We start from the raw sequence: 20331 nt of genomic DNA on the forward strand, positions 1-20331 counted from the left end.
CCAACAGTCACAGCCACTATGCACAACCTCCTGAAAAATTATTACAAAGAATGTGTTTGTCTTGGGTAGGATTTTCTATCTTCTTTCTGCACCATTAAAAAGCCAATCAATAATTTGTATTTCTGCAGAAATCATTTGTAACCCTTTTTTCAATGTTAGGACATGGTAAGCTAGCAAACGGAATTGGCCTAAAACCCCAGAATAATTCAGCATTTTATAAAAATTAAGAGTGAGAATTACATGGTAAACTAATGAAAAGTGATTCAAAAAAGTTGTTTTCACCTCCCATCCTCAGACCCCCAAGCCCTTTCATTGTACGTGGCTGAGTCCACGGCCCTCCAAATACTCCCACACTTAATGTTCTGAACGCATCAGGTTACACAGCAGAGGGGCTCTGCGGATGTAACTAAGTTGAAAGGCCTTGGGACAAAGAGATTGTCCTGGGTATCCTGAGAGCTGATCTACTGCAGGAGCCCTTAAATGCAGAAAACATTCAGGCTAAAGGCACAGGGATAAAGCAGAAGGAGAAGTTAGAGAGATTAAAAGTGTGAGAAGACTCTGAGACTAAACACAAGCAAGGGCCACAGGGCTCATGGAAAGCAGGAGAAGGACTCTGGACGCCTCTGATGCAAACACCAGACTCCAGCACTGAACATGAGAAGCATGTTCTCCCCCAGAGCCTGCACTAGGGAACACAGCACTGCCAACATTTTGATTTCAGCCTGATGACACCTGTGCCAGGTTTCCCACTTACAGAACTACGTCAGATTTCCACTCATAAAACCATGGAATAATAAAAAGGCATCGGTTTTTTAAAATTTTAGTTTATAGGCAGACATGTGTGGTGCATGTTTACATTCCTTGTGTGGGGTTGGTCCATGTACATAACACATCTTAATTCCTTTTCTTATCCCTTTTCCCTTCTTTCCCTCCCTCTCCCCTCCACCCATCCCTTGATCCCTTTCCTATTTGGGGGGGGGGGGGGGGGGGGGGTACGTGTTGGGGGAGGGAAGAGGGACAAGGGATGAAAAGAAGGAACTGGGATGTGTTACAGACATGTACTAACTCCACACAAGGAACATAAACATTGTGTAGGCATTTAATCGACTACATTTGTGATGGCTGTATTGGAAAGCTAATGCACTCATCATATTTTGTTTTATGCATACACAAAATGCTAGTGTCACTTCTAAACACCAGAGAAATTTATATACACATATTTATTACCCAGAAACAGTCGTTTAACACTTATTTGTATGATTTCAAAAAAAGTTAAAGGACAATGTGTTGGGAAGATAGCTACATAGGTTCTAATCTAGACACACTTATAAGGTTTAAAATCAGCTTCCTGAACTCCACCTTTTGCAAGTCATGGGTTCTCTTGCTAAGAATGCCACCACTTTCTCACCTGGGCAACATGACACCATTACCCTGAGGACCTCTCCTGCATCTTCACAGCTGTACACCCCCTACACCACCTACAGGTGCTGCTGCTCTTTGCTCTTCTCTCAACCTGCTGGAAATCATCTGTGCTGCAGTTCCTTCCTCACTAAGTCATTACCTCACTTCTCCCCACTAGACTTCACCTGGTCAGAGAACTTCTAACATATGTAATTCTTCTTTCCAGGCTTATCCAGCCAAAGAAAAGCCTCAATACCCAATAAACTGGGAGTGGTTAAGTAAGGATAAATGCTTTCTGTCCTCAAGCAAATGTTATACAGACACATAAATTAGAGCTCTGAAAGTCAAATTTCTATTTTATTACAGTTATATATTAGGTGAAAGAACTGTTTAAAAATTTAATCACTTTCATTATAATTATATAAAAATATGCACAGAGGTTACAACAAAAGCCTAGCCAGAGATAAAATGTGTTACTTCTTTCCCAAATTGTATATATTGTGACATATATTTTACCAACTATATTAAATGTCATTAAATTTGTAACCTAATCCACAAACAGATATCGTCTCTCCCAAGACTTCCCATTCTTCTCTTTATTCTCTGCTTGATTAAGGTTAAGAAATTGGGGGGGGGGGTGGAGAGACAGACAGACAATAAATTTTGGTGCTTTTGCTTTAAAAATATAAACTTCTTGAGTTAAGAAACCACACCTGCTGGCTCCTTTGTACATAATCAGTGTCTGTTATACCACCCTCAATACATGGGCTGCTTCTAACAAAATGCTGACTCTTGATAAATACGTTGCAAGAATGCCTGAACATTTTCCACATACACGTGAAAAACTTCTAATTTAAAGGAGATAATGGAAAACAATATATTCTAATTTATTAATATCTTACATGGTACCTTGAAAACCTTCACATAACTGGTGAATGCTTGTGATGCTGCATGCAGAACTATTTCAATAGTTCAGGCACTGCCAGAGACTAGAAACAGGGGATGAGGAAGAACCGGCACACAAGTGGAGCATGAGCACCACATTAACGGTGCTTTCAGTTCAGCCCAAGGTTGGTGGAAGCTCCAGTCCACTGACCATTTCATAGCATCTGTTTTCATAGTTACCACAACAGACACATGAATGCCCACACAACTTTCCAATTTCAAAATGAGAGCTAACTCAAAAAGAAAACGCTTTGCCATACCACTATGGGTACTTGGGAAAGCTTTCTTAGAGAGGTTATATGTCTGATATAAAATTTGTGACAGCATGACCTTTAAAGGAATAAATAGAAATGTGACTATATGAAGCAGGTTTACAGCAATAGAAGGAATCCTATGAAAGTAGTCTGTAATAAAACCAATGAAGAAAGGTGCTTTCATTATTCTAAATGATTTTAAAAGAAAGGTCAGTATAAACATCTGCTTATAAATCCATGATGTATTCAAGTTAACCTATGTGGTTGGGGTATTTCCTGTAATACTTCTCTTTGCAAATCATGTTTTATCTTTACCTGATTTTTTAACTCAATATAAGCTGAAATATGCTTTAAAAATTAGGAGGAATACTTAACAAGCACATTTTCAAATTAGTTATTACTTAAGAACAAAATCTTACATAAGAACAAAATCTTACATAAGAACAACCTTTAAAGTGACCTATAATATGCTGTAGCCCACTCACTTTCTATCTTGAAGTGGAAGAATAAAGGAGGAAGATACATAAGCTGTGGGGAGACGCATAATTTTTAAGGGAAAAAAATTTCAATCACACGATTAGTTATCACACGGCTTGCACATTTTTCTCTCTAGTCTCATCTGTTCATACTTTACATTTATAAGCGACATAATAAGCTTAAAATAACAATCTTTAACATATTCCCTCACTAGTCTGGTACTGTCTTACAAATTTTATACCATAGGTACCATCATTAGGGGAGCAAAATACTATACTTATTTATAATACACTTCTATATTCATGGGAACACATCTAAAGAGCTTTATACAACTAAAAAAAAAAAATCAGTACACTGAACTCACCATAGAAATGCAGTGACATTTAAACATAGGGATGACAATTAGGTCACAAGGAGATTTAGATTCCTTTGATGACAAATTGTAATGTTTCATTCAAATTCTCTGTGGCATTTTGGAACTTTAGTTTTTAAAAGTCTAAGAACCAAGTTTATTTTTCTAACTGAAGTATTCCTACTATCAACTGTGAATAATGGTAAAGTCTCATGAAGTAATCCACCCATTCCCTTCAATCCCCTCTCTTGACAGGATCTCACTTTGTTGTCCAGTCTTGGTCTCAAACTCTCAATCCTCCTGCCTCAGCTTCTTGTGTAGCAGGGATTATGGGAACATGACACAACACCCAGCCAGTATTTATTTCTTTTGAGGAGCAGAAACAGCAATATTTTTCATTTTAAAAAATTAGACTTTCTAATGAGATCTTCCTATGGTTCCTTTGTCAAACCTGTAATACAGACACAACAATAAAAACACCATCTACAATCCTCACCGCGTTCTTCTAGGTACAGTATGAACGAAATAATCTAGGTTGGAAAGTATTCTGTAAATGCCAATCACTTTGACTTCTTGGTCCTGTCCAGCTCACACTTCTACCATCACAGGGCTGTGACGAAGCCTCCAGGGGCTGCCAGGTGCCCAACTCAGGTGCCACAATGTAGCTCTGGCTTGACTTCCCCATGCCACCGGATGGTGTTTGCCATTCCTTTTGGAAGGCTTCTCTTAGCATCACAGGCACCATCATCCTTTTGCTGTGCACTGCATTTGGACAGCCAAAGAGACAATTCAACATGCTTGAAAGACATAGCACAAGGTCACTGGGAGAACAGGAAGTGTCCAACTTTGCACATCAGCTGCCACTCTACATACAGATGTCTCTGATATGGCAATAAAACAGGAAACCATTTGGCTTAATAAGAAAGCAATTCAGTAGGTGCATATTATATGTAGCATCTAGTTCTGGTTGCCTAGCAACCAGTCATGAGTGAACTGCAGAGAATAAAAGCTTTAAACAAATATACAGTTTCCACTAGCTTCAAGGACTCGAAGAGAAGTCAGTAGTCAATCTAAATTCTAGTTGAAAATTACCAAACTGATACAAAGGAAAGAGAATCCATTATTATCTCACAGAATCAAGCATTAACTAGAGGTGAGATTTAACCCTTTCAGTTTATCTTTTGAACCAGTGGTTTTATAGGAAAAAAGCTCTTGACAATATAAAATATAAAAACTTTATGCAGAAAAAACAAAAAAATTTGCTGAAAACTTGTATTTATTCATGCAACTAAACATATAAAGAGGAAATCAGAAAATTGAAAGACATCCCCTGTTCCTGGACAGGCAGAACCAGTATTGTAAAAATGGTCATACTGCCCAAAATGATAAATAGATTTAATGTAATTCCCATCAAAATACCAACACCATTTTTCACAGAATTAGAAAAAAATTCTAAAATTTATATAGAACCAGAAGAGACCCAGAATAGCCAAACCACTCCTGAGAAAAAACAGCAAAGTAGGAAGCATCACAATCCTGGATTTCAAGTTACACTACAAAGCTATGATAGTAAAAGCAACACGGTACTGGCACAAAAACAGACATGTTGACCAATGGATCAGAATTGAGGAAGCAGAAACAATCCTGTGCCAGGCAGACACAGTGCCACTGAGCTAAATCCTTGATTCTAAAAGTCATTCTTAATAATAACTGAAATGTGTATGATCACAATGGAATCTCTGATTAACCTATTAAATTAATAACTCTTTTGGCTGCCTTATCTTTTTCAGGGTATACTAATATGGATAGCCTTGTATAATTCAGGACCATAAATAGAATAAAGTTTAAAATATATATATGTATATTTAAATATTTAACATGATTCATACTCTGACCAAGTAATTCCATTTCTAAAAAAATCTATCCTAATTGTATAAAATACAGATGTTTACATACAGCATTATTTATAGTATGGAAAAAATTGGGAATGGCTTAAATGCTGTCTAAATGCCTCCAAAAGGGTGACAAATATACTACAGTGCAGCCATACAAGAAAATATCAGGCAGTCATTAAAAATGATATTTTTAGAGTGATTTTAATAATAAGAAAATCTTTAAAAGTTTATTTTAAAATTGAAAAAATAGTAAAATTTTATAAAAGCACAATTTCAATACTGGGTTTTAAAACTTCATAGAAGGGAGAAAACTAGCAGTAACAACAGGTTTTTCCTTCTCCTATATTTTCTCAGCTTATTCTTTAAATAATGAAGATATATCCTGTTTATATTTACAAAAAACCAAACCCTGCCCATTTCATCTAGAACCAACAAAAATATGCCTTAGCCTTGTGTTTCAGGAAGTAAAATATTCACTTTAGATCTTTCTGTAGTCATCTCTATTCATTTTAACTTAAACTTAGCAAGTTGCTTCACACATTTTTGTCAAATTAAAAGAGCTGTCCACAATATCCTAAAGTTGAAGGTAACAAGTACAGTACACATTGTATTGAGAACTTCCATTTGAATAATATCATTTAAGAAAAAAGATTTAAAGTTTTCAGTAATTTAAGGAGTTTCAACCATTACACACACTTTACCCACTAACCAACTTGCACTTAACAGCATCATAACTCTGTGCCTCTTCTTACCTAAGGTGGTTGAGCAGAGGCTGAAGTCGCTCATCTGACTGCACAGCAGGCAAAGATCGGGCAGTCAACTGAAAGCAGAGAAGGGAGTTAGTAAAAACACCGAAGGCCAAACACTGAACAGGTAGGAATGAATGCTAAATGCAACACAGGCCGGGAGCAGACCTGGAAGGCAGTACCTAAAACGTAAAGAAATGCCTCTTGGTTTTACAACAAGAAATTACACAGAAAGCTGATGTGCTGTGTGATTATAAAGGGAAACACATGGCTGTCAGGAAGCGAGACACATCATCGGGTTTAGAACTAAAGAAAAAAAGGGGGCCAGACATAGAGTGAGAGGGAGCACCCATCAGAGTCCTGGAAAAAAGCCTCAACCTGAAAAAAAATTTTATAAATAAAAATGGAAAAGCTTCTGATATTAGTATGTATGAAAATCAACCTTATGGTACTGAATTCTATAATACCAGTGATATTAAAGAGAGGGATTTTCATTTGTAGGTAAGCTCCTGTGAACATAGTTATACACAGACAGAAGCGTATATATACACAAATATGCACACATATTTTGACAACCACATTAAATATGCAAAAGCAACTCAAAATATTTAATACTGAAATAGGACCTCAAATTGATCTAAGAACTGGAGAGCCAAAGCCTGACTGTTGAACACTGTGCGTGGAAATGTAAATTTTCAATTTTTATTGCATTATTAATTATATTTCTATGTATGTCTATATTCTTTTCTGTTCTTTTTTTTTTTTTTTTACCAGGGATCAAACTCAGGGCCTTGTGCTTGCCAGGCAGGCTCTGTGCCACTGAGCTACATCCCCGGCCCTTGTTTCTGTTCTTAAGAGAATGCCCTCTTATATGAATTTGTTCCAAAGAAATTGAAGACATTCATCAAAAAAAAAAAATCAGATAAAAAAAATTTTTTTAAATCAAATAGTATGAAGTAATAAAGCAATCAAACAAAACTAAAACACAACTTCTTTTGGATTCAATTATGATCAGAAGAGTTCTTGTGTTGTGCTAATAAACCACTTCATAATTCACAGAAGAGAACCTCAAGATAAGCAACAAACTAAAAGATATCCATGGTATATACCTTATTATGAGGCATCCTATTTCTAATTTTCTCATATATTAATTAAAATTTCCTAAAAATGGGAAAGTCATTTAATTTATCTAACCTAACTTTTAATGTTAGGCAAATAAAAATAGCGCTATCATTTTAAAAATATATATTTATTTTAAAAATTGACCAAGCTGTCATGTATGGAGTCATTTTGATTAAATCAAACCTAATAATGGAAATCTTTCCAATTTTATACAAAAACTAACTTCAGTAGTTATTAATTTACAATACAGTAACATAAGACAACATACTGTACTTTTAGCACAACAGACTTTCAATATCCGTAAGAAATGTTGTCTAGTGTTTCATGAATATAAAATATTACTGTATCTAGGTTATCAAGGCTTATAAACAAAACACCTTGCTACTTTAATAGCCGCGTATCCATTAATGTCAAATCCCTCTATAAAATGTCATTTTCATTGCTCAAGGCTTTTACATTTCAGAACCAAAGCTATACCTTAGTAAGATTAAATGTTTTCTAGATATTTCAAAAGTCAATTTTTTGACAACAGAGAAGATGAACTGGGCTTTCTCATTCACATCTGTCAATCTATATAGCATGCTTTTTAATTAAACCGCCTTTTCTAAACAAAAGCAAATAAAAACATCTCCATAACACGAAAATATTTTCTACACGGCTGTTCATTCCATATAGGAAATACTTCACAAATCTATCCCTTCATCTTAGTCTCAGCTTTCATGTGCTCCTTCCTAAACTGCTAACACATTTCCATTCACTGCTATTCTTCCCTCCATTCTTGCTTCTCCCTTCATTTATTCTCCACCCAAGGTCAGGATGAAATCTGAAAGTTAACCTCTCTTCTAATTAAAATCATCTAACAATTCCCTTAGGCTCTTAGGCTAATGTTATCACAATGATTTTTCATTGAACATTTTTTTAAAAATTTCCTTTTGGGCACATAACAAGTGGCTGACACAGCTCTGCCAAGCCCACAGGGTACACCAGGAGGTGCTGGGGGGAAGTCTGCCACCAATTTGGTCTGGAGCTCAGGCCCGGCCCCTCCCACCTCCAACTCACTCTCCAGTCTGAATCTCCAGAGAAAGCCAGAGTAGTAAGTTTCCCAGAGTTTTCCTTTCAACTTTCAAAATGATTAGAATTTTCAGAAATAGCACGTCTTTTCCTGTTTAAGGAGATGAGATCATAAAGCTATTCCAAAGATCCTCAGCTGACCTTTCACTGACAGACATGAACATCTAAGATGTTCTGCTGTTTAGTTTGAAATTTCTCTGTACACCACTGTAGGTACTTTCTACTCACTTTCTACTCAAGTCAATCCCACCAGGAAGGGTGCTGCATCCCTATCACCTGCAACATAACATGCTGGATAAATATTTACTGACAAATCTAACTGCAGCTGGGTAATTCCATTAATTGATGAAAATGAAATTATGCCTCTACCTACATTCATAAAGCTTTTCAAATTTCTGCTTTGAGCAAAATTAAATCTCAGTCAAAACTAAACTAAATCACAATTATCACCCTTCCAAGAAACCAATATACTATAACAAGATTTTCAGCATTAGAAATTTTAGCATTTTCCTCTACAACTTGAAACAAGAATCCATCTAAGTTAAACAGATTTTGGTTTCCCAACTTGTTCTAGTTTTTATTCTTTTTATAGAAAACACAATGTCATTTACTATAAAATCACCAAGATTGAATGAAAAAGAAGGAAGAGCTGTCATGGGTTACACCTGTGAAGCCCAGATGGGTTGTCTGAGTTAGCGCTACTTCAGGGGAGGAGTTATAAAGTCAGCATAACTTTTAGATTATCTCCTATCGTTGTTAAGAGGGCAGAGGTGATCCAAGATGTCTTTTCATCATTAAGAATATATCTGTAGGGCCGGGGATTTAGCTCACTGGTTTTGCCGCCTGCTGCTCAAGCACAAGGACCTGAGTTCGATCCCCGGCACCAAAAAAAAAGAAAAAAAAAAGAATATATCTGCACATTTACTTAACCAAAGCAAGGTGTGTGCTATTTTTAGACAAGCATAACAGTTAGTGATTCTTAAATAAATTGTGTTTCTAAGATTCATACCATTGACTAAATCCTACATATGAGTATAATATTGCATTTGCCAACTAACAGTCCTCTAAATGCCAGTAAATATTACACATGCTCAAAATAACAAGAGACAGAGAAAGCATGGCGGTGTCCGGTCCAGCTCATCCTTGTGCAAGAATCTGGGTTCCTCAGATCACAAGCAGCTGGGCTGGTGTGCAGCAGAGCCGTGAGGGCACCTGCGACCCAGCCTGCACAGCACCAGCTCTGCTCACATTGCACAGGGTGGCCAGGAGCCTCTGCCTAGTCCCAGGCACTTCCACCTGCTCTTCTTCCCTCACTTCTCAGATCAGGGAAGTACAGTACTCTCAAGATACATTTTGCATGTGGCCATGCAGTCTTGAAGATCAGCACGCTTTCACATGGAAGCTTCCTGTCCACCATTCGGGACTCAGCTCCTCACTGAGGCCTCCACTCCCCAGGTCTGGGAAGTAGCACTTTACATGGGGCCTATGCAGCCACATCGGGCTCTCAGTGTTACTGCCACCTGAGTGCTCTTACCTGTTCATTTTTTCTTTTGTGCTTTCTCTCCTCACAAGAATAGTAAGCTCCATTGAAAGTAGGACCTTTTCTATCTCTCTTTTCCCCACTGCTTAGAACAGCTTGTGGTGTGGCATATAGTAAGCCTCCCTACAGATCCTAGACTCAATAGGAGGTTTCCTCTCTTAAATATCTCCACGGGAGGCCTGAGTTCAGAGAAGTCTGCCCTAGACCCCAGTTCTCTTGGTCTTGGATTTCATGAGTCTTCATTAGTAAGTAGGACTGTCTACTACTATACACATTTCTCCTTCATTACCAGCCAAATGGAAAAGAGCAAGTGGTCCACAGTGGAAATTTTGACTCCCTGGTTCAAAGAAAATAAGCAGCCCAAACAGTCCAAAATTCAAATTACAGGTGTACCATGAAGTCATTTATAAAGTAAACATGCATTTATCTGAGTACATATAAACTCAATATATGGATGTACTATATGAAGGCACTGTGGGAAATTGTAGAATTCAGCTATCTAGTTGTAAGAATTGATCACAAAAAGTTCGTTAACTGAGAAAATTAAATCATTTCTGGGAAATTCCACAAGTCTGTTTGTTAAAAGAATGCCAGAAAACTTTAAGAGACATCGTAAAAGTCTTACAGGAGAAAAACAGATTTTCCTAGTTTTCTTCTTTACCATTTCCTGGGATCAGATAACTGCGACCCAATGACTCTACGGGTAGTGAGAGAGATAGGACTCACTATGCACATCTGTGATGTTTGTGGTGGGCCAGTGGGCTTGATTTTGGCTGAAGTTGTCCTGCTCTCTTGGTACCATCTGATAAGAATAGGGCTGCGGTGTGCTCTTTGATGTACAGGATTGGTGAAAGGAAATGGAGGACTTGTGAATTCGCCTGTAGCTTTTATGAGTCACTTAAAGTCATTTGTCACCAGAGGTTAAAATCAGAAAGACGACAGCCAGAATAACTAAGCTGCTTTCCTACATGTATAAAAGCCTTGCTTCTTTCCTTTGTGATTGTCGAATAGTGCCAGAGGAATTAAACTGCTGTTTGTCCTCCAGGCTGTCTCCTTTTCTTTCTTTAAAAGTCAGTGCTTTCCGGGGTCTCAGGTCTCCCTCTAGAGAGACCACCAACAAGGCACTACCAAAAAGGTAACCATAACATAATTCTTTCCTTCTAATCTATACCTTTTTGGGTTTTGGTCACTAAATGATAGCTACAAATAAAGCAGAAATATCAACTAAAGATATACCCTTCCCAGTGTTACTAAAATTTTAAATATACAAAGTTTAAAGTCTTATATAATGAACACCCATTGCGGGGGAGGGGGGGCTTCCAAAACTGAGACTGCTTCAAAAATTTATAGAAAGCAGATAAGGAGCAGTGTAAATGTGACATTACTCAAATAAGATTCACTTAGACCAATATAAAGAAATAAGCTTTGTCATTTAAATCACAATGCTAAAATTTAGTGTGTATTTAAACACTCATCAGGATATTATTGCTAAGGACACAGTTACAGGTTCTGGTAGGTTCAGTTTTTTTGAAAGTGTCCCAACTATTTTTCTCAAAACAAGACTACCCCAAAAGTACATAAAATTTCATGAAAATTGAAATCCAAATAGTAATTTAAAGACTAATCTACTCAAGAATAGGAAAACATGAAGTATAAAATATGTTTGGCTCTTTTATCTTTTCAAGAATAAAGCAAACATAGAAAATATTTTCTCCTTATATTTTCCACTTAAATATCTTGAACATAGCTAAAAATATATTCAATCAGTATGTAAAAGGTAATTGTTAGAATTATACTCCCTATTCAGCAGCATTTTTTTAAAATGTGGACCGGGAGGTGGCTGCACCCAGGTGCTTCAGTGTTCTCCATTCTTTAAATCCCAAATGAAAGTTCTGAAGCAAATGTGATAGCAACTTACGTGGTTAATCCCGGCAGGTAAGTACATGTGTGTTTTTATACTATTCTGCATACATCTGCATGTGAAGGAGTTCCAGAGAGGAAGGAGGGAGGACTGGGGAATTGCTTGAAGGAAGGCAAGCTAAAATACAAGCAAGAAGATCAAATGAGAGTGAGATCCAAGATGAAGAGCCAAATTATGGCAGAGATCATCATGGAAAAAAGACACAAACATGAGAAATATGGAGGCATCATACTCCACAGAAATTTGTGAACAAGAGAGGAGAAGATATGCAGGACACTCAGCAGGTGGTGCTAAAGGCAAAATAGTGGCTAGAGAAGAGGAGGCTGAGGAAGAAGTGCACTTATAAATTGAGTTTTAGGCATGCTGAATCTGAGGTATTTTTTAAGAGGGTTCTTCGGAGATAAGGTCATTCCTTTCCTCTGGGTAGAGGGGAAGGGGGAGACCTCTGCAATAAAGGCTGTATGGCCTGCTTCGGGGAGAAGGGCCCAGAGGACCCAGTGACGGTCCTGTTTTTGCTATTTCCCCTAATGCCAAAGTGCCATGTTTTGAGGTAGCATGTCCCAAAACCCAACAATTCTAAGAATATCCAGCAAATGGTACAGGATGGATTAGCAGTGTCTGCTCTGGCAATGGAATGGATAATTACAATTATCTGTAAAGTATCTGCTATCTTGAGTTGCAACAAGATAATAAAAGAAATCTTTGTAAATAGGGAGGAATGGAGGGGTTGAAGGGAGGGCTGGGCAAGGGTGAAAAATAAGAACCAAGAGAGACTATGTAAAGGTGCAAATTTCGAATGATGAATATGTCATTATATTGTATACCTAAAATGTACCAATGATTAGAATGAATAATCGATAATGTAAAATAGGAAGAAAATGTCCAAAGGGGTAGGGGTAGTGGGAGGGGCAGGGGAAAGGAAAGAAGGGAAAGGAAAAATGATGAGAAATGGAAAAAATGGAAATAAAGTCTTTGTAAATAGGGAAGGGTGGAGGGCGTGAAGGGAGGGCTAGGAATGGGGAAAAAATAAGAACCAAGATGCATTATGTAAAGGTACAATTCCCAATGAGAAATGTAATTGTGTTGTATACCTACAATGTACCAATAAAAGAATTTAATAAAGTGAAAAAAAAAAAAAACGATTAGCAAACATCTAAAAAAAGAAAAAAAAAAGAAACAGGGAATTTTGTCAACAGACTTAAAAGTTTGGCAACACTGATTACAAGCAGTTACAGGTTTATCAGAGAGAAAACAAAGCCAGCATCTACTTTAACTCCTTCATTATAGGTCTTAAACGAATTAAGTTTACTTTATGGGGAAAAAAAAATTCCCTGAGGAAAGCACTCTACCTCCAGCTCTGCAGCTGACTGTTAATCTTAAAATCCTAAAGAGATTTTCCTGTCAAGCAGGTTGCTATTTTGCAACAGACTTCTTTAAAGGGGCTGATAAGGGGCCTGCAGGAAGAAATAGTTTTCATGATTTTCTTCTTCAAATGACAGACATGAAAATAAATGGTTCTCTTCTTTTCCTTATTTGGTTGTGCTGGGGTTGAACCAAGGCCTTCACAGTGAGCTACACCCCTTGGCCTTTTTTTTCATTTTAATACAGGTCTCCTTGAGTCACTAAGTTGCCCAGGCTGGGGTTGAACTTGCCATCCTACCTCAACCTCCCAGAGTACTGGAATTACAGGCAAGCCTGCCACACTTGGCCAATAAATGGTTCTTAAAAAGCCAACCAGCATTTAGAAAACAAGGGTGGTTTCAATCAGTAGAAAATGAATACGAGGTGACTTCATTTTAAAATAATAAGTCTTGTCTCTCTGAACTACTCACCCAACACTGGCTAAATTAAAACACATAAAAATGACAGAAAAACAATGTTTACGTGGAAAATACTGCTCAATTTTGTTCTGTGGTGTTTTTACCTTCTACCAGTCACTGTTTCCTTACAAACTCAAAAAGAATGACAATAATGACAATACCTACTAATATCAAAGTTGTATCTTAAAAGAAACCCAAGATAGGCTATCAGCACAGATTAGACATATTTCTTTCCATACAATATTGTTCTACTCAAATAAGCAGAATCATATTTCCTACCAGTGATGTTAGAGCAGTGGCATCTATATATATTTACAAATGACAAAGACAAATTTAGATTTTTTAAGTGAAAAACAAGTAGGAAATATTTTTTTCAAAATATCTTCACATTATACTCATTTCACACAAGATCTGAGATGACTCTACTGCACCTTAAAATTTCCCAAGAAGGCCGGGGATTTAGCTCAGTGGTTCCGCTGCCTGCCTCACAGGCTCAAGGACCCGAGTTCAATCCCTGGTATTAAAAAAAAAAAAAAAAAAAAAATTTCCCAAGAATATCAATTCAAAATCTAGAATGCCAGGGCCAGGGATTTAGCTCAGTGGTTCCACTGGTGGCCTGCCTTGCAAGTGCAAGGTCCCGAGTTCAATCCGTGATACCAAAAAAAAAAAAAAAAAAAAAAAAACTGGAATGCCAGCCCTTTCCTACTAAATTAAACATGTATGTATATATTCTAAAAGACATGCAATTTCTAAATCAAGAAAATAATTTCTAGAAACCAAAAGGCAACATTTTTTAAAACAGACCTCACAGTAACAAAGAGATGCAGGTTTAGAGAGAACAGGTTGTTCAACAAAACTATCATTTTTACTACTGGGACCAAGGCAGATGTCAAATAAAATTAACTTTTACAAGCAGCTGCTCTTTTAACTTCATTGATTTTAACAACAGAAAACCCTCTGTCTTTTTGAACTACATTTTCTTATAATAGTACCAGATCCCAATTACAAACCCCAAACTGTGAAATTCCACATTACATTTCCCCTTGCCCCTGGAACCAAACTTGCTCCCCAGTGTTGCGCTATCCCCTGACAGGCCAGGTGCCATTTATCACTGATTGCTATGGCCTCATGCTCAGGTGCCCACAGAACTTTCTGATTTTCATAGGGCTCCTCCACGCATTATCTCACTCGGTCTTGACAACAGAGGTGGTTTTCATCAGTACAACGCTTCCATGCATGGAAATTTCTCTATCAGTTGGCCACAAATGTGATTTTTCACTATGTAAGTTCTAAAAACTGACCAACGACTTTGTCAAGCAAAACACATAGATTCTACTTGAGCTCTAAACATGCCAGGTAGTTTAATTTCCAAAGAATATTAAGCAGTGCAGAGTTAACAAGATATTTCCAGTTCAGGAGGCTGGATGATATGAAGAACTGAGGGAAGCAAACCTGGGAATAGTACAAGTAGGTATCTTAGTGCTGAGCTTTGATCATAAAACCTATGATGTGAAAAGAAGCTTGCTATTCAAAGGCTAACCTAAGCACCTTGCTGGTGCTCTCCATCATTTAGAAATGTAAAACAACTCCTTGAGCAAGGGGGAAAAAGTATTAAGAAATATGCAGTGATAAATGCACAAGGATCATTGAATCTTCTCCTTAAAGTAAAACTCCCATAAAATCATTTACTTCTAGAATACCCTGATAATTTTGGTTCAAAATTCTTAAGCTATCAAAAGCAAATTTCACAATTACAATTCTCAGACAAAAAACAAAGATCTGGCAAGTACAATCCAACATATTTTGCTTTTCATGTTGACACCCAAGAAACTGAACTGTCAACCTTCTGTCTGACCCCTTAAGGAATCGTCCTTATGCAATACGGATACAGCAGCAGGGTTGGCAGTCCTGTGTTTGGGCTGCTGTGCTAGGCACCCTGAAGAGTCTTCAGTCTTCAGTGTATCTAACAGGGATCTATCTCCAACAGTCAGGGACAGATACCTGGAAAATCCAAGGAAAGTAAACAGGTGACCTTTAATCATTAACACCATTAGACTCCAACAGTTATCTTTCAAAGGTACACAAAACTGCATTTAACACTAGAGCATGTGCTTCTGGGCTTTGCTACTAAAATCTTTTAATTATTGAACCATCAAGTAAAACAGTGTCCCTCTTCCCTTATGGCTTTATAACTTATAGCATATTCAACCCCCTTAATTGGCCATCTTATCACTTTTCAAAACTTATTACCACATTTTTACTCCTCATAGCCACCCAGAAAAAAGTCTCTGATGGTGCATTTGGGGTTTGCTGAGATTATTTGGGTCTAGGCACATTTCACTCTGTCAGTTTACATGTTTGCCACAATTACAGAGACGCGGTCCCTAACATTTGTTTCAGCCATAAATCTTTATATGCAGAGACTCTAAAAACCATTTAAATTCCTAAATCTTTTTATTTTGCTAATAAATCTGTGAGGCAATAAAGTTCTTTGCTCACTGTTATTATTATTGTATTTTCTATTCATGATTTGTCTCCCAAATGTCTATACCATTCTTATTTAGGTATGTGCATATTTACACATTTGTCAATTTCTTACTTTATATTTTTAAAAAACTCATATCTTGGTTATCCAGACCAAATTATTCCTTAAGCATGAATCATGAGCAAATTGCATTATATGGAAGTTTCTCATAAAACTACCTAAATATGCACATAAATCCTGCTATGTGCACTGGAGTTGCCAACTATATCTACAAGCTTCTAGTAAGTGCTTAAAAGACTGTCTGGACAGACTAGAGGCCTTAAAAATGTGGGTCGTTTATCTTCTATAAGTAGAATAGACTGACTGCAATTACTTAACTTCGTGCTGAATCTATTTCCTGCAAGAAATATCAGACTTCTGGATCCAGCCTGATTCAGACAGGCAGGTCTGCGGACGTCATAGCAAGGTCACACGTCACGCAGAACACACCGATCCAGCTCGAGCCCTGGCAGCAATCCACTGAACCCCCCCACACACACACACTCTTCTGGTCCCTTCTCTGTACTGCCACCTGGTTCCACACTACAAAGACAAAGAGGACACCAGTCCATCAGACTACTGTACTGGGTAAGTTGTAGTCATCATAACCTCCCATCAGGACCATGACTATCTTCAGAGGAAGGGCAGCTGGAACCTGCAATACAACCCTGCAGAGTTCAACCCTACAGGAGGACAGGGAGCTCAACTTGGGACTTGCAGCCAGAAATCTCCCATAATCTCACAGGTCTGTGACTGTCTTGCTGAGTCTAATTGACTTATATCTGCACACTGCTACCCATGTTGTCTATTGTGACAACAGAGACATACCGTGAAAGAGGCCCTTCATCTTCATTATTATTTTTTATTCCCAAAATTAGTATCTTGGTTTGGTTTTTTTCTCTTTTCTTTTGTTTTTCTCCTCTTATCTTTAATTTGTTTTCCTATTCTTTGCAAATATTTGGGGGTTTTTTGCTTTTTTTTCTCTTTTCTTTTCTTCTTTCTTTTCTCTTTCCTTTCTTTGGTACACTCACTCTCTTCCTCTCGCACATTGTTCATCTTCCCCTTTTGTCCCTGTTCAGGCCCTCGTTCGGAGTTCTGTATTTTCCTATTGTTCTCTTTTTCCTTCTCACCTGTGTCCTCTGGCCTGACTGCTAACCTTCCCCTATCTTTCTACCTATCAATCCCTCCCTCCCCAACCCCTTCGAACTCCCCATCCCAAAGGGTAAAGTTTAGGGCCAGGGATTTAGATCAGTGGTTCCACCGCCTGCCTTGCAAGGTCAAGGACCCGAGTTCGATCCCCAGTACCAAAAAAAAAAAAGGGATTCCAAAGGGTAAAGTTGTTATATTAAAGAGTTTATTCACTATATGTTGGGTTGGTCCTCAACCTTGATTTAATTCACACAACTAAAGGTGACAGATTAATAACTACCACAAAATGTCATTTTCAAAGATGTGCTTGATGCAATGGTGTTGCTGATTGTATCACTTGGGCTAAGGTGTTGGTATTGATCTAGTCAGTGAACCTTCTTAGTATAAGGAAAATGAGATAGCCATTAATAGTCATTAGAGACTCAAAACTTAAAGACCAGCTATATCTGGAAGACACCTCTGAGAAGCAATCATTCCATAAGGGTTCTAATTACAAGCAACAAACATATTAACAATAAGCAATTTCAAACTATCAATCCAGGAGATAAACCAAGTACAGTACCAAAAACAAAAATGAGAAGACATTTAAGCAAGGCACAAACCCAGACTTCCACCCCATCAAGGGTAAATCCCGGGGGAAATGAGATGGAAAAGTCCAATAACCAACCACCTGGATACACTGAACTGACAGCACAGGAAGTAACAAAACAGATGAATGAGGCTCTAGAAAAATTCAAAGCAGAAATAATCTCCCAGATATCTACAGACATGGTGAGCAGAGTGAAAGACATGATTAGAGGATCTAGAACAGAAACATAAAAAAAATAGAGGACCTCCGAAACATGCTGGAAGCCATGAATACCCAGCATAAGAAAGAAATGGAAACTATGATCACCCAACATAAGAAAGAAATGGAATCCATGAAACAGATTCAAACAGATATTCAGGAGATTAAAAACTCCTTTGAAAGCATGCACAGCAGATTAAGGGAATCTGAAGATAGAATATCAGATATAGAAGATAGGATCACAGTTAGAGACCTTGAAAATAGAGATTTCTTAAAAATAGTAAGGGACCACGAGAAATCAATCCAACAACTGCTAGAGGATGCAAAGAAGAATAACATAAGACTGATAGGAGTCCATGAAAAAACAGGAGAAAGCACAATTGACATAAAAAAAACTGTGCACAGAAGTAATAGTGGAAAACTTCCCACACAGAGGTAGAGAATTGGACATACAGATAAGTGAGGCATATAGAACTCCAACTAGCCATGATCAAAAATAATCTACATCTAGACATATAATAGTCAAGATCCTAGAAACCCAACAGAAAAACAAAATCCTACAAGCAGTTAGAGAAAAGAAACAAATCACCTACAAAGGAAAGCCCATCAGAATCACAGCAGACGTCTCAACACAAACCCTCAAATCAAGGACAGCCTGGAGTCAAGTATTTCAAGCCCTAAAAGAAAATAACTTCCAACCTAGACTGTTGTATCCTGAAAAATTATCTTTCAAAATTGATGGGGAAATTAGATACTTCCACGACAAAGAACACCTGAGAAATTTCATGAACACCAAACCAGCACTACAAGCAATTCTAAACAATATCCTAGAAAAAAACAATGAAGGTCACAACTCCATGAGGCCCAACAGTGGGAAGGCACAAGGCAAGGTAAGGCACTAAAGGGAAAAGGGGAAAAAATAAAAAATAGAAGAGCCAAAAAAAGTAAAACATCATGACAAGGATAAGTCAATATCTATCAATTATAACTATCAATGTTAATTGCCTCAATTCACCAATCAAAAGAAATAGACTGGCAGAATGGATTAAAAGGCAAAATGCAACAATGTGCTGTATACAAGAAACACACCTAACTCAAAAAGAAACTCACAGACTGAAAGTAAAAGGATGGAAAAGTTTTCCACACCACAGGAACCCAGAAGAAAGCAGGGGTAGCAATCTTATTTGCAGACAAAGTACATTTCAAACCAAAACTAATTAAGAGAGACAAAGATGGTCACTACATCCTTGTGAAGGGAACAATCCAAGAGGAAGAGATGACAATCCTAAATATATATGCACCAAATGCGAATGCTCCCAACTATACAAAACAAATATTAATAGACATGAAAAACCAATTAAACACTAACACAATTGTAGTGCGGGACCTCAATACCCCACTATCACAAGTAGATAGATCATCTAGACAAAAACTTAACAAGGAAATTCTAGAACTGAACCAAGCTATTGAACAAATGGACTTAATAGTTGTTTACAGAGTGTTCCACCCTACAAAATCGGAATACACATTCTTTTCGGCTGCACACGGGTCATTCTCCAGAATAGACCACATGCTAGCTCATAGGACATGTCTAAGTAAATGTAAAAGAATGGAAGTTATCCTCTGTATATTATCAGACCATAGTGCAATAAAATTGGAGATCAAAACATAAGAACCAGCAAAACCCCAACAAACAATGGGAACTGAATAACAACCTCTTGAACAACCAATGGGTCACAGAAGTAATTAAAGAAGAAATTAAACAGTTTCTACAAGTAAGTGAAAATGCCAGTACAACATACAGGAATCTATGAGACACAATGAAGGCCATTCTACACGGGAAATTCATAGCAGTGAATGCCCATATTAGGAAAATAGAGAAAACTCAGATAAATAACCTAATGCAGAACCGCAAGCTCCAAGAAAAAGAAGAGTATAATGAATCCAAAGCTCTTACAAGAGGAAATTATAAAGATTAGGGCAGAAATCAATGCAATGGAGACAATACAAAAGAGAACAATACAAAAAAATCAATGAATCAAAGACTACGTTTTTTGAAAGAATACATAAAATAGATAAACCTTTAGCCAACCTTATCAAAAAAAGGAAAGAAAAGGCACAAATACATGCAATTAAGAATGAAAAAGGGCAAGTCACAACAGATCAAACAGAAATTCAGAGGATCATCCATACGTACTTCAAGAAACTCTGCTTCAATAAAATGGAAAACACACAAGAAACGGGCAGATTCCTAGATACATACAAATTGCCAAAGTCAAATGAAGAAAATATAGAAATTCTTTTTTTTTTAATTTATATATTGATTG

The 20331-nt window shown here is 37.3% G+C and overlaps 1 protein-coding gene across 11 annotated transcripts in view; it reads right to left on the reverse strand.

Moving 5' to 3' along the window:
• Window positions 1–20331, reverse strand: part of Prim2 (DNA primase subunit 2) — a 397094-nt gene that overhangs the window by 110140 nt on the left and 266623 nt on the right. For 9 of the 11 annotated variants that reach the window (XM_087204938.1, XM_087204937.1, XM_087204940.1 and 6 more), the window contains one exon: window positions 6077–6144. The exons of the other annotated variants lie outside the window; for them this stretch is intronic. In XM_087204938.1, coding sequence (XP_087061064.1) covers window positions 6077–6144 — 68 coding nt within the window. The remainder of the gene's footprint in view (window positions 1–6076; window positions 6145–20331) is intronic. 11 annotated transcript variants of the gene reach the window in all.

Source organism: Heterocephalus glaber, unplaced genomic scaffold, assembly GCF_053883595.1.
Source record: "Heterocephalus glaber isolate CG9 unplaced genomic scaffold, H.glaber_assembly_v1.0 deba00000594, whole genome shotgun sequence".
Taxonomy (NCBI): domain Eukaryota; kingdom Metazoa; phylum Chordata; class Mammalia; order Rodentia; family Bathyergidae; genus Heterocephalus; species Heterocephalus glaber.